This window comes from Orycteropus afer, unplaced genomic scaffold (assembly GCF_000298275.1).
Source record: "Orycteropus afer afer isolate SDZICR_OR568_19922 unplaced genomic scaffold, OryAfe1.0 scaffold00890, whole genome shotgun sequence".
NCBI lineage: Eukaryota > Metazoa > Chordata > Mammalia > Tubulidentata > Orycteropodidae > Orycteropus > Orycteropus afer.
The window spans coordinates 115,614-131,189 of record NW_006922477.1 but is presented as its reverse complement, the minus strand read 5'-3'; the positions used below and the strand labels follow the sequence as shown (position 1 = coordinate 131,189).

General features: G+C 44.6%; 1 protein-coding gene across 1 annotated transcript in view; it reads right to left on the bottom strand.

Annotated features, from left to right (window-relative positions):
• Window positions 1–15,576, bottom strand: part of NINL (ninein like) — a gene marked incomplete at its 5' end in the record, with an annotated part of 227,849 nt that overhangs the window by 138,666 nt on the left and 73,607 nt on the right. The window contains 5 exon segments of the mRNA XM_007958241.1: window positions 2,616–2,696; window positions 3,332–3,442; window positions 4,999–5,173; window positions 7,752–7,892; window positions 13,011–13,147. Of these exon segments, the coding sequence (XP_007956432.1) occupies window positions 2,616–2,696; window positions 3,332–3,442; window positions 4,999–5,173; window positions 7,752–7,892; window positions 13,011–13,147 (645 nt within the window).

The following is a 15,576-nucleotide window of genomic DNA, read 5'->3' as shown; positions in this document are numbered from 1 at the left end:
ACAAAAAGACAAATATTGTATTAGTCCATTATTGTAAAAATCAAGGAAAGGTTTATCTATGGAAGGACATTTTCTTTGTTGGTTTCCAGGGGTGGGAGAGAAGGGGAGGGAACACTGTTAGATAGGTATAGATAAGTAATGATTTGGGTGAAGAGAAGGGCAATGTACCAAATGTGAGTGATCAACATGGTGGCACTGAGGAAGAGAAGACATAGAGAGGTACATGGGAGGTACAGACAACAAAGATGAACCCTTTCGCACATACAGTACTGCGTTGTCAGCGAAGGCAAACATGGGTATATGGGTGGATAGACGGGTGGACAGAGTGAACTAGTACATATGTCTATGAAGCGGGGAGTGTACCTAACAACATGTATAGGATGGGCAGACAGTGGTCCTATAAGTATTTATATGCTCTGAATTCCCAGGTGTATAGTAGAGCTGACAAGGGGCAAGATTGTAGTCACTTCTTGGTCACAGCCAGCTGCCCAGAGGATCCGAGTAGTTGAACCTATGGGCTCTGGACCATAGTCACAGGGGACATCAAGCTCAATTGCCATAACATACTATACAAAACATTGTTCTACATCCTACTTTGGTGAGTAGCGACTGGGAATCTTAAAATCTTGCCAGAGGCCATCTAGATGCAACGATGGGTCTCTCCTCATCCAGAGCAAAGAAGAATGAAGAAAACCAAAGATTCATGGAAATAATTAGTCCTAGCTACTGGTACACCATGAAATCTGCAGCCTATATGACTATGAGACCAGAAGAACTAGATGGTGCCCGGCTACCACTGTCAAACACTCAGAGTGGGATCTATCTAGGTGATCCTGGATAGAGAGGGAGAACAATATGGAACAAAATTCAAAATCATTTGGAGAAAAACAAAGGGGTAGACCAGGTTTGCTGGTCTGATAGAGCCTGGTGGAACCACTAAGACTATGGCCCCTAGCTGCCCTTCAAGTCTGGTATTGAACCCACACCTGTGGCTTCCAGCCAAACAAAAGACAGGTGTATGATCTGAACATTTATCTGAGATAGATACACTCCTTGGAGAGAACAATCATGGGAGAAAGAAGGGCTGTTAATCCACAGGGAGGCAGCTCAGGGGGCAGAGTGCATGGTGGGATAGACACAGGGAGGAGGTAACTATTGGGAAGAAGTGGGAGGGGAGCTGTTGCATTGTGGTAATTTGTAGTCAATGTCATGAGATAAAGTGTATGTGAACTGCTGTGTGGAAAGTGAATTTGCTCTGTAAATTTTCACCCAAATCACAATAAAATAATAATAATAATAATAATAAAAGTGTCAGGCTCTAGGAGCTGTGTGAAAGCCCATTGACCTTGAGATTCAGCTCTGCCTCTTGCTCCTGGCCCACTTAAGCTAGAGGCTTCTCTTCACTCAGGCAGCTACTGGTTGCTGAGGCTGACAAACTCAAGGTTGACAAACAAAATGGCACAATCCCAATGTTACCAAACCACATGACAGGCCATTAATTCAAGTCCATTGAATGTCCCAAGGTTGGCAGAGCATGGCAGGCTGCTGAATAGCGACATGGCTACGTGTAGGGTTCAAGTGTGCCTTAGTTTAGAGACCATTTTCCAAGGCTTTTCCTTATATACAGAAAGCAGATCAAATCCTAAGGTAGCTACTCAGCTGCTCACAGTAGATTCCATCATGGGGAATACTATCACCAGCTGCCCAGCCACCCAACCAGGCCCAGGCAAGTTGACACACAAACTTAACCACCATATACAGTAAATATTAATACAGCCCCTATAGCCTACATCAAAAAAAGCTCTTTGGGATCCTCAGTAGTTTTTAAGAGTGTAAAGGAGTTGTGAGAAACAAGTTTCAGCACTGTGGATGTGGCTCACCCTCTTCTGCCATTTCTATCACCTAAGATCTTTACTCCTAAAAATGTTCTAATAGTTGAGGCACTTGATCATGACCAAAAAAGACATTATTAGAACCACCCCTAGTCTTGGAATTGATATACATTGGTAGGTTTGGCACAGAAAAATCTATAAAGTCTAAAAGAACAGAAGAGGCCTCACATGGTTCCTGGAAAACACAGAAGTGTCAAGTAGACAGATGGTATGTTTAAGGCCCTTTAGGACACCTAGATGGCTGTGACAAAGGAGGCCTCTGTGGGATGCCCTTCCCATGCACCAATGTCCAAGGCACATGGTACATGATGGTGGTGAGGCAGGTCCTTGCAAGACATCATTGACTTTGGGGTGTCTGTCAGCAGAACCAAGGCTGGGAGCTAAAGCTAGACCAACTCTGCTTTGAGAAGGTACTCCTGGACTCCCCTGCTCATTGTCTTTCACATTGAGGCCAAGAGCACAGCACACCTAAACCTCAGGCCACTCATAGCCACCACCCAGGTTTAAGCTGGACAGACTCTGGTCACTTGCAGCTCTGGCCATTCTGATGGGTACATACACATTTTCAGCAGGTGCAGTGGGACAAGCAATGTGGCCTTTTAGCACAGGAGGTCTACACAGCTGCTGGTAAAGGCAGAGGATCACATTCTTAGAGAAAACCCAAAGCTCCCCACAAGCACTTGCCCTACTCTCCACCCCCGGCCAACTTTCCTTGGTACGTACCCTGCACTTGAATTCATATTCCTTCAGGATTTCCAAGAACCGTTCTTCCTGAGAGAGGAGCTCGATGCTCTGTGGCTCCAGCTGAAGTCAGACATAGAGAGAAGCAACAATGACAGAGAAAGCAGAGACAGGAATTCTTGGGCCAGGCTCCTAGGGAGCCACCTCCTCATCCTTCTTCTGAGGACTAAAATGTCTTCCTCTAGTATCTCCAGGAACAGCCATTCAGTCTACCCTACAATCTTCTTTAAAAGGACTTGGGGGCAGGAGGATTTTTTCCATATTTATCCAGGAACTTGAGCATGTGTTACCTGGAATGCCCTTCTGCACAGCCTCTGCACATTCTCTCCCTTCACCCTACCTTTTCTAAGTGAGTGGGGGGAGGGCATGCCAGTGGGGACTCACAAATGTGGACATTGAACTCTAAACTGTCTCTTGGTGTCCCTGACTGCTGAGAACCCAACACTAGAACCAGGTGACACTAGTGGGCCCTAATTTTATCAATTAAGAGGTCACACTATGTTGGGCAGTTCTGGGTCACAGTGGCTTGTCACAAAAGGAAGAAACAGGGACAAGTCATTGTATTGATTTTCTCTACATGTTGTACTTTTGGTAGAAAAAAACTAAGTTCCATCACCCATGTATTATTTTTCAAGACATGACCCACCCTCCTAACTGCAGCTTTACTTGAAAAAAGGCTCAGAATGAGCAGCACTTGCCTTGTCCTTCCGCACAAACTCAAGGTCATTCTGCAGTTTCAGGACAAGTTTCTTTGATTCTGAGTGCTTTTCCACAACTTCAAAAATCTCCTTCTGTAACCGACTATTTTCCTACAAGACATAGGCCAGTAGTTTGCCAGGTGTAGAATGCAGGGAAGAGACCAAAACCAAACTAAACCCATTGCCATAAAGTTGATAACAACTCATTACAACCCAACAGGACAAAGTTTAATAGCCCCCTAGGTTTCCAAGGCTGTAAATCTTTACAAAAGTAGAGTGCCTCATTTTTCTCTGGCTTAGCAGTTAGTGTGTTCAACCCACCAACCTTCAGATTAGCAGCCAAATACTTTAACCACTGCATCACCAGAGCCCCCACTGGGAAGAAGACAGTGGCAAGCCTCTTTCTTACCTCTACTTAAGGGAGAGAGGCTCACTCTCAGCAGTGTCACTATCAGGCAAGCAGCCTCCTGGAAAGGTTGGCTGCACAGTGACTGCAATATGCAGTGTTGGAGGCTGTGTGAGCAGCTTAGCCCCTTAGACAGACATGCACAGCCACAGGTGTTCAATACTTTCCCACTGCCTCCATTTATCTTGCCCTGAGAGCTGAAAAAGACCATGAGCTAGTAGGAAAGCCTGGAGATGTTTAATTTCTCAGTGTATTTCTAAATAAGGAATTTGAAATTGCACCAATATAGTACAGATGTCCAAGTTGAGAGAAGCCCAGTGCTTGTGATCACCAGGAGGCTGCACCAAGAAGAGTCAGGAGGACATGGAATTGCTTCTGGGACAACCAAGACCCTAGGCTTTGCTGAATAGTCTGTGAGCTTGAAAAGGCAGGAGCTGAAGTACAGGAGACAGAGATCAATGCGGGGAAGGAAGGCAGAAAAGCAAACTACTGATGGGCTGGAGTAGAAAACCAGGCAGAAGTGCAGGAGGGCCAGGAACAGACCCATATGTGGCACCCTGCTCACCTCAGCCTGCCTTTCATCCACCACCTCATCCTCTCCCCAGAGGTCTTAGGCCTGAGCATGGAACCATCCCTCCTGAGAGACAGGCCAATTGGAGACAGATGGAATGGGTTGTGAGCCCATAAACTCCCAAACTCTGGAACATACACTGGGGCTCCTGAGGGGTCTGCTTTAGTCTCTGGTCTTTTTTTTGCTAATGATAAAATGTACTCCTGGTCTCTGGAGATGCAGGGGTGACAACTGCTGCTGCAGACCTGCTCTGACCCCATCCACCAGCCCAGAGCATAGGGCAAAAGCCATGAAGGCTCTGAACTGTCCTGGCCACCATCCTAGAATGCTAGGAACAGCATGGGACAGCATCACCCCTCTAAACCCAAGTGTGCCTCCAGCCTCACTCACCTGCCTTAGGACATAGGCATTAACACCATGGACTTGGCTAAACCATGACAGTAACCCTTCTATGTCCTCATCTATCTGGCTGTAGATAGGGGAGAATGGCTCTTTCTTGTTTGGTTGAGCAATATGACATCCCCCTGGCTGTTGGCACATTTCCCTTAGTTTGAAAATCTTAGGCATTTCCTTCCTCAAAGCCCTGGAATTGCTGGGTCTGGCTGTGATCATGGTCAGGGAACATGGATGTGATAGGAGAGGCAAGTCCCATGGCCTCCCCAATTTTTTCCTTGGGTAGCATCCTCCTACCTTTAGGGCCAGTGCCAGCTTCTCCTGCAGACAGGCCCTCTTCCTGTGCAGGGTTGCAAGATCTTCCTCCAGTCTAGCCCTCTGCCTGCTGGTCTGCTGCCAGAGCAGTTCTCGTTCCCTCTCCATCTCTGAGCGAAGTAAGACAAGCTGTCCATGGTATCTCTGCTCTAGGTGTCTGCAAAGCACACACAGGTGAGTCTGAGGTTGCCTCTTGGGATGCCTCCCTGGGCCTCTCCAAGGTTTCGCACATGGTTCTGCCTTCTTGGAGCTCGCATGGCCCCTGGCATCTGGACTAAACAGGTTTGGATTCCATTGTCTTCTGTTTAATACATGGTGATCATCTGCCTCAAACTACCTGCAAGTGCACTGAGGGCAGGGTTGCGTAGTGGAAACCACCTCAAAGGCTGATATATCTGAGGAGAGGGAGCCCCAAACAGAGCTAAGTGGAGAAGTGGGCCAGCCTTCTTACTGAATAGGCATGAATGAGGCCCTTGAATCATTTAGGCTGTTATTTCTCTCTCCTTATCCATGTTTCCTGAGACAAAGGGTTGGGCCATGGTCAGGGAACTAGGAATCCATCATATTGTCCTTCTCACTCTTCTACACTGGAAAGGACCCGCTACCATTCTTGTGTTAGGCATGAGGAGCCCAAAGGGCTTGGCAAGGGGCAACAGAGCAGTATCTAAATGGGCATGCTCCACAAGCTTCCCTCCCAACAGTAAGGAGGCCAACAAAGTGGTAGGTAGCCAGGGCTTCTTTGACCCCTACCATGAGCACTGCCGAGGAGAACTGGGAATGTAGACCATGTCTTATAGCCTCAGTTGCCCCCAAGAGAGCACCATAGGTGAGTAAACGATTCAGGAAAGTGAGCCACCAGCTGAGCATGGCCAGGTGCTTCCAGCAAAGATTGTTCCCCATACTGGAGGTGAAGAAGCTCCTCTCCTTCCTGTAGCATGGAGAGCTACATGGCTGAGTTTTCTTATATCCTTTTCTATGGCCTGTTGGCCATTACCAAACATACCATAGAGAGCCATCCCCAGGACTGCTCAGTACCAAGGGCGATGAGAGGTCAGATTGTGTGCTTTGGACACCTTCTGCTGTGCCAGGTACCTGCTCCCTGAGTTCCTGAAGTTCTTTGCTAATCAGCTTGCAATACACCCACCTACCTAACTAGTCACAGTCACATGACTGGGCAATGAAAGATCTCAGCTGGAATAGGCAGGCCCAATGAATGGAGTCAGGAGAGTGGAGCAGAGTAGAGAGGGTTTCCTGTAGCCCACAGGCACAAAGAGTGAGAAGCCAATGCATACTGCACCAGCCCCAGTTACAGAGTAGATATGATACTTGTACTACACTGGATGGACAGTCTTGTGATAGTATCTCGGTTCTCTAGTGCTGCTATAACAGACATACCACATGTGGGTGGATTTAAAACAGGAATTTATTATTTTACAGTTTAGGAGGCTAGAAGTTAGAATTCAGAGTGCCAGCTGTAGGGGATGGGTGAAAGCCCCTTGACCTTTGGCTTCATCTTTGCCTCTAGTTCCCATCCCACTGGAGCTGGAGGCTTCTTGTAACTTATGCAGCTGCTGGCTGCTGAGGCTGATAAACTTAAGATTGGCAAGTAGAATGGCACAATCCAAAGATCAACAGGCAGATAGGACACTGGTTCAAGTCGATGAACAATCCCAAGTTCGGCAGGCAACATGGCAGACCAAGACTAGGCCAAAAGAAGAGTATAGGTGTGCCAAATGCTAGAATCCATTCTCAAAGCTGCTCCTTATATGCTGGAAGCAGGCCACACTGTGAAGGCAAGTGCTTAGCTACTCACAGCAGATTCTACCATGGAGGTGATTACAATCTTATCATGGGGAATTAATACATCCAACTACCCAGCCACTCAAAACCATGGCCCAACCAAATTGACATACAACCTTAACTACCTCAGATGGTTAATTTCATGTGTGCACTTGGCTAGGCCGTGGTGCCCATCTGTTTGGTCACAAACTGCTCAAGGTATTGCTATGATTAGCTTTTAAATCGTTCAGCCTTAAGTAAAGCAGATCAACCTCTTGAGCCTCATCCAATAAGTTAAAGGCCTTAAGAGGAGAAACTGTGATTTCTCGGGGTAGGATTCTTTTTCAAGACCACAAACATCCTGCAGGAATCTCCAGCTTGCCTTCTGACCTATGGATTTTGGACTTGCCAGGCCTCACAAGGGAGTTCTGGTAGCATAGTGCCTAAGGCACTTGACAGCTAACCAGAAGGCTAGCTGTTCAAACCCACCAGCCACTCCTCAGAAGGAAGGTTAGGCAATCTACTTCCATAGTGATACTACCTCGGAAATCCAACGTGGGGTTGCTGTGAGGTGGGTTCAACTCGACGGCACATAACAACAACAACAACAGGCCTCACAAACAAATGAGCCAATTCCTTAAAATAAAGGGACCTTTCTTTCTCCCCATCCATCCATCCATCCATCCATCTGCATCGTATTGAATCTGTATCTCTAGAGGCCTCTAATACCAAACTCAAAGTTGCAATTGCTGGTTACTAATGGCACATGTAAAATAGAGTGTCTCAACTAACCCGAATGTCATCATAAACCACAGCCACACCACTTGGGTAGTAATATGTCCCTCATCCACCCTCTGGTCAGGGCTGGAGGTATAAGGTAGGGGACACTTGCTGTGGTACTTAAAAGGCTACCCAGCAGGCTCTGGCCCAACAAACTCAACCCCAGTTTCACCTACTTGATCTTGTGCTCAGCAAGCTGCTCCATGGCAGCATGGCAGTCATCCATCTCTGTCACAAACTCCAAGTTCCTCTTCTCAGCCTTCTCCAGGTCCTTTTTTGCCTTGTCTCGCTCCTTTACCACCTGCTCCATTTGCCCTCTGCCCACAAGAAAGAGACACTGTCAAATGCATCAGCCTGGCCCATCACACACCCTGTGCCAGGCTCCATGAACTTTGAGTATGCATAAATCATAAAAACAGCCAACATGAATCATGCTCAGCATTGTCTCAGAGCCTCATGTGGCTATCAACAAAATTCTAAGGCAGGTTCTATAACTGTGTTCATTTTACAAATGTGTAGAGAGAAGTTAAATATCTTGCCAAGCAAAGTTTTTAGAAAGTATCTGAATCCAGGAAGTGTGACCCTAGGGACTTGGCAGTGTGCTATACCTATAGACAGCCCAGCATACATAAGCATTTACCTATGTATCTCCTTATCTCCAGCTAGGCAATGTGTCCCTTATATCCCCAGCACTAGTCTGGGGTAGAATGTATGAATGGAAGAGGAGCCTGACTACCTTGCCTGGTCACAGCCTTGACACACAGCAGACTGGCATTTAAGTGAGTGCAGGTGAATCACCCAGACGTAAAGGAGTTCATTTGTGTTAGCCCTCAAAGTCATGGTTGATATTCTGTGCAAAAGGTCTTGGGGCAACCACTATTCTGGTGAACATTTCTCTTGAGGAAGGAGCACCCAACTTTCCTTCCTTCCAAGTTCTGAAAGCAAAGGCAGAAACTTGGATACAATCATTCTCTCATTGTATTTTCAGAGCTACCTGAGGTCAGACAGATCACCTGCCAGTACCTAAGGAGACTGCAGAGTCTTAGGATAGAGGTCACTACTTTGGCTTCCTCTAAATAACACTTAAGACACTGTTCTCCAGAAAGTTACACTTTGGGAAATGATCTGAAGGATCAGTGACACCATGGTGCATTAAATGTGATGCTGAAGAGTCTTATTTCTTTAACTGCATGTTAATTTTGTCCTAATTGACATTAGGGTTGAGTTCAGTATAATAGTGATCAAAAGGGCATCTTAGTCAATATCTCAATCTCTATGACTCAAGTTCCCTGTCTATAAAGAGATGCTAATAATAGAAACCACTTAAAGGTTTGTCAGAATTAGCAGAGACTAAGGCAGGCAGGAAAGTTGCCTGAGCAAAGCAAGGGCTCAATAAATGAATGCCATTATTAGTATTGCTAGTAGTAATAATAATAATTTATCGAGACAGACACACAGAATGACTTATCAAAAAGTTGTACTTCATTAAACATCATCAACTTTTGTCCGGGTGCATCTGCTTAGTAGACGGACACTGCCCAGTCCTGCACCAGCTCCATGATCCTTGCTATATTTGAGCCCATCAACGCAGCCACTGTATCAATCCATCTCATTGAGGGCCTCCCCTCTTTCGTCGACCTTCCACCATACCAAGCATGACATCCTTCTCCAGGGAATGGTCCCTTCTTACAATGTGACCAAAGTAGGTGAGACAAAGTCTGCCCATTCTCACTTCCAAGGAGCATCCCAGCTGCTCTTCCTCCATGACAGATTTACTAGATCTTTTAGAAGTCCATGGTACTTTCAGCATTCTTTGCCAGTACCACAACTCAAAAGCATCTTCCTTGCTCGCTGTCCAGCTCTCACATGCATAAGAGACATTGAAAATACCACAGCTTGTGTCAGGCGCACCTTAGTCCTCAAGGAGACATATTTGCTCTTCAGCACTTGAAAGAGGTTTTTTTGCAGCCAATTTGCCCAGGGCTATCTGTTGCCTGATATCTTGACTGCTGTTTCCATTGGCATCAACTGTAGAAACAAGCAATGAGAAGTCTTTGACAACGTAAATCTTTTCTCCACTTATCATGATGCTGTTTATAGGTAGAGTTGTGAGGACTTTTGTTTTCTTTATATTGAGATGGAATCCATATAGCAGACTGTATTTTTCAATCTTCATCATTAAGTGCTTCAAGTCACCCTCATTTTCAGCAAGCAAAATTGTGTCATCAGCATATCGCAGGTTGTTAATAATTCTTCCAATCCTGATGCCATGTTCTTCTTCATATGATCCAGCTTCTCGGACTATTTGCTCAGCATATAGATTGAATAAGTAGGGGGAAAGGATACAACCCTGACACACTCTCTTCTTGATTCTAAACCATGAAGTGTCCCCTTGTTCCATTCAAACGACAGTCTCCTGGTCTATATACAGGTTCCTCATGAGTACAATTAAATGTTCTGGAACACCCATTCTTCTCAATGTTATCCATAATTCGTTATGATCCACACAATCAAATGCTTTTGCATAGTCAATAAAACATAAGTAAACATTTTTCTGCTATTCTTTGCTTTGAGTCAAGATCCATCTAACATCAGATATGATATCCCTCATTCTGCATCATCTTCTGAATCCAGCTTGTATTTCTGGAAGTTCTCTGTCAAGATACTGCTGCAACCCTTTTTGAATTATCTTCAGTAAGATTTTACTTGCATACAATATTAATGATATTGTTAAATAATTTCCACATTCTGTGGGATCACCTTTCTTTGGAATGGGTACAAATATGGATCTCTTCTAGTCAGCTCTTGGCATAACAAAGTAAGTACCTCCAGTGGGGCATCCTTTGGTTGAAACATCTCAATGGCTATTCCATCAATTCCTGGAGCCTTGTTCTTCACCAATTCCTTCAGTTCAGCTTCAACTTCTTCCTTTAATACCATTGGTGCTTGGTCATATGCTACCTCCTGAAATGGATGAACATCGACCAGGTCTTTTTGGTACAATGTGTTTTCCTTCTACCTTCTTTTGATGTTCCTTCAGGAATTCACCCATAGAATTCAATAATTAGCCCATAGAATCTTTCAATATTGCAAGTGAAGGCTAAAATTTTTTCCTCAGTTCTTTCAGCTTGAGAAATACCAAGCATGTTTTTCATTTTTGGTTTTCTAACTCCAGGTCTTTGCACATTTCATTAAGTAATTGGCTTTGTATGCTTGAGCTGCTCTTTTAAATCTTTTGTTCAGCTTTTTTATCTTGTCATTTCTTCCATTTCCTTTATCTATTCTCTGCTCAAGGGCAAGTTTCAGAATCTCTTCTGACATCCATTTTGGTCTTCTTTTCTCATCTTTTTAGTGACCTCTTGCTTTCTTCATGGATGATGTTCTTGATGTCATCCCACAATTCTGGTTTTCAGTAATTGGTGTTCAATGCATCAAATCTATTCCTTAGATCATCTCTAAATTCAGGAGGGATATACTCAAGGTCAGGACCTCTGGTAGTATAGTGCCTAAGGCACTTGACTGCTAACCAGAAGGCTGGTGGTTCAAACACACTGGCCTCGGAAGGAAGATGGGGCAATCTACTTACATAGTGATACTGCCTCGGAAACCCAAGGAGGGGTCACTATGAGTCGGGTCCAACTCGACGGTACAAAACAACAACAACATATTCAAGGTCATATTTTGGATCTCATGGACTTGTTTTAATTGTCTTCAACTTCAAGTTGAACTTTCATATGAGCAGCTGATGATCTATTCCACAATCAGATCCTGGCCTTGTTTTGGGTAAAGATACTTAGCTTTTCCATCGCCTCTTGTCACAAATGTAGTCAACCTGATTCCTGTGTATTCCATCTGGTGAAGTCCATGTGTATAGTGACCATTTATGTTGTTGAAAAAAAGTATTTGCAGTGAATAAGTCATTGGTCTTCGAAAATTATATCATGTGTTCTCCAGGATTGTTTCTGTCACCAAGGCCAAAATTTCCAACTACTGATAATTCTTTGTCTCCAACTTTTGCATTCTAGTCATCAGTGATAATTAACACATCTTGATTGCATGTTCCATCAATTTCAGACTGCAGAAGCTGAGAAAAATCTTCAATTTCTTCATCTTTTGCTTTGTCGGTTGGTGTACAAATTTGAATAATCGTAGTATTAACTGGTCTTCCTTGTAGATGTATGGATATTATCCTATCACTGACAGCATTGTAGTTCAGGACAGATCTTGAAACATCCTTTGTGATGAAGAATGCCACTCAATTCCTCTTCAAACTGTCATTCCCAGCATACTAGATCATAGGGTTGTCTGATTCAAAATGGCCAAAACCAGTCCATTTCAGTTCACTAATGCCTAGAATATTAATCTTTATGCATTCCATTTTATTTTTGACAATTTCCAATTTTTCTAGATTCATACTTCATACATTCCATGTTCCAATTATTAATAGATGTTTGCAGCTATTTCTCCTCTAATTGATTAATGCCACATCAGCAAATGGAGTTCCCAAAAGCTTGACTTTATCCATATTATTAAGGTTGGTTCTACTCTGATGATGCAGCTCTTTCCCACTTGTGTTTTGAGTGCCTTCTGACCTAAGGGGCTGGTCCTACACTGTATTGGATAATGTTTAAGGGCTAGTCATAAAGTTTTCCAGTAATGTATCAGACAGTGTTTCTCTGCTATTTATAAGGTTTTCCCTAGACAATTGTTTGAGAAGTGGCTGGTCTCTTCCTTCTTCCTAATCTGTCTCAGTCTCTAAGCTGTGTTGAAACCTGTGCACCTTGTACAACCCAGCTGGCATTAGAGACACTGGTGGCACAGCCTCAAGCCTCACAGCAACACCTAGACACCAGAGTTGGACAAACTTACAGACAAGTCTCCCTTAGCTGTTCAAAACCTCTTCACCCTGCCCTTACATGGATTCCATGGCTCCGTCATCCCTGGCTTCCCCCAACACTCTTCCTGCCTCTTGGATGTGGGGCCTGTCTGCCACCCCTTACCTGGGTTCCTGCAGCTTTGTCTTGCCCCCAGCTCTCTCCACACTTCCCATGTCTGGGTGTGGGGCCTGCCTGCCTCATCTTACCTGGGTTCCTACGGCTCTGTCTTGTCCCCGGCTCTTGCCCAGCTTCCCAGGGGAAGGGTGGGTGACTTGAAAATGCTGTGGCAATAAAAATCCAAGAAGACAGCCCTAGACAGGCCCCTACCTCTTTAGACCCTGTTCAGACCAGGAAAATAGCCTTCTGAATACACTAGGGACCTCTTTCCTTATTTTACCATGAGTTTTGGCTACGGCGCCCCTACCCCAGGACTGGCCATTTGAGGGTGATGAGGGTGGGTAAGGAGGTAGTCTAGATGCTATTAGTCCTGGAATCCCGTGAAAACAGACTTGCCAGTATGTACTCCAACACCCACTGCAAGTCCTCACAGTCTCTTACTGGAGGTAGCTCAGCTCCTGACGGTAGGAGGCTAGGGCTGCTTGCTGAATGACACCAGTGACCATCATGAGCTCGTTGTCAAAAGCCCAGGTCAGCTCCAGAAGGTTCACCTTCTCATCCACACTGAAATCGAGACTCTAAAAATAACAGGTCCAAGGGACATTCAGAATGAGTTTATTCCTCTATACAGACACATCCTAGCTCTATAAGAGACAGCCCTACACCCCAAACCATTTTCCTATCACAGTGGCACCAACAGTTTCTCTGTTTGCCTGCATCTTTTCCACTTGGGAAGGGGCCCCTCCCCTCTCCAACTCCCAGGAATTCTGGTGGGGATGTCAGTGAAGAGGTCTGACTGTGTTTGCCCTAGGAACATATAAGGAGGGTCATGTCTCATGCAGAGTATTTCATGGGAATTATTACATACAGAGATTCTTTTCCCCTTTGAAACCAGTCATTATAAGAACTGTGTGAGCATTGTGGAGCTCAAGAGAGGAGACTTTACCTGAAGCCAAGACCATTGGCAAAACATGAAGAAGAGATTTAGGAGAGTGTTGATGTGGGCACCTAGAGTTAGCAATGTCTAATTCAGCTCTCCCAGATGTGAACTATTGTGAGCAACTAACATTCTCCATTTTTCTTAAGCCAGTTTGAGGGTTTTTTTTTTAACTATTTCAAAATAAAAATGTCCTGTGATTCCTGACAAGTGATATACACAAATAATCATGACAATTTCATATGTCTGAGCTCTGGTAGCATAGTGCCTAAGCACTTGACTGCTAACCAGAAGGCTGGCGATTCAAACCCACCAGCCATTCCTCGGAAGGAAGATGGGGCAATCTACTTCCGTGATGATACTGCCTCGGAAACCCAAGGAGGGGTCGCTATGAGTCGGGTCTGACTGGATGGCACATAACAATAACAACAATGAAATATATTTATAGATTGGTGATTTCATTAATAGAAAAATGATCTATCAGACAAGAAGATGAGTCATGACCAAAAATATTCTAGACAATGGAAGGGTTAAGTAATTATCAATAGGGTCATATGTAGAAAGTGTCCTGCCTGATTCTCTAATGTACTTGTTCATTCACCCTAGCTGGAGCAGTAAAACCTTGCAGGGTTCTCATGAAAATGAAGATTAAGTCACATATTGAAAATTGCTAGCTCAGGACTTCAGTGTGCAAGATGAGTTCAATGGGATGAGAGTGGGAAAATGGCATCGTACTGACAGTCCACAAGACTAGTCCCTCCATCAACAGAGAAGCTGAGAAACTAGGTAAAGCAGATGCAAATAATGATACTGGAGTTGTGAGCAGCAAATAAGATAAAGTATTCGATCCAGTGAAGGTGGCAAAAGGGAGCAGGTTAAGAAATATGAAAAATAAAAAAACTGCCCAGCCAGTGGAGCTGAAGAGGAGTGATTAGAAATACAAAGGAGGTCCAGGAGAAGAGAAGTAAACAAAACAAAACATCACATCATGGAACCCACAGATATTAAACTCTGAACAGCCATATTGGGAGTTTTTCAAGGTGAGCTGGGGATTTGAGTGCAGACAAAGACCATACTGGGAAACAGAACAGGACCCTTCTAGATTAAACTGCTGCACAGATTGGAAGGGAGTGGGGGAAAAGGAAAATAAACTCTCTCTGAATAAACAGAACCCCAAAGAGGAGACCTGGCAGTAGGCTCAAGTTGAACTCTTAGTAAGCCTTTTTAGCACAGAGTGGGTCTAGGACCTGGCATTTCATGACTTGTGAATCCATGGGGAAGAGGGCAGCCCTATCTCCTTGGGGGCACTGTAGGGTCTGAACTGCAGGGCTCTGCTTGATGGTTGGGTGCAATCATCAGCAGAAGACCCCAGACAAAGCCAGGGGCTGAGGAGCTGCCCTTCCTTTGCCAACATCACTGATTGTAGTGGCTAAAGCACTTGACTGCTAACCAGAACACTGGCGGTTCAAACCCACCAGCCACTCCTCGGAAGGAAGGTTGGGCAATCCTACTTCCATAGTGATACTGCCTTGGAAACCCAAGGAGGAGTTGCTATGAGTTGGGGCCAATTCAAAGGCACATAACAACAACAACAATGCTAAGTCAAGAAAAACAGCCTCTGAGCTTGTATTCTGGGTTCACTTCTGGTGTGTTTTTCTTTCTTTCTTTCTTTCTATTCTCCTCCAATTGGAGGAACATATTAACCCTTCACTAATAAACTGTAGCTACTACATGGAACACCTCACCCACCAGACAGGTAACACAAATAGCTACTGTACCACAGGATCAAAGACAGACAGTGTACAGCACTTGCTCATCCCACCTTCAAATCCTCTTCACAACAAACAGAGATCTGCACCTGCATCCCCACCAATGATTCCACCAAAACACAGAAAGCAGGAGAGTGACCTATTACAGCTGAGTTAATAACCAAAAGTGTACACCTGCTTCATACTTCCAGATACAGTAAAAAATAAAATCAGGGTGAAACAAATCAATACATAACTAAAAAATAAAGACAACAACTTCAAAATATCTGGAAACAACAGACAACCTCAAATTAAAAAAAAA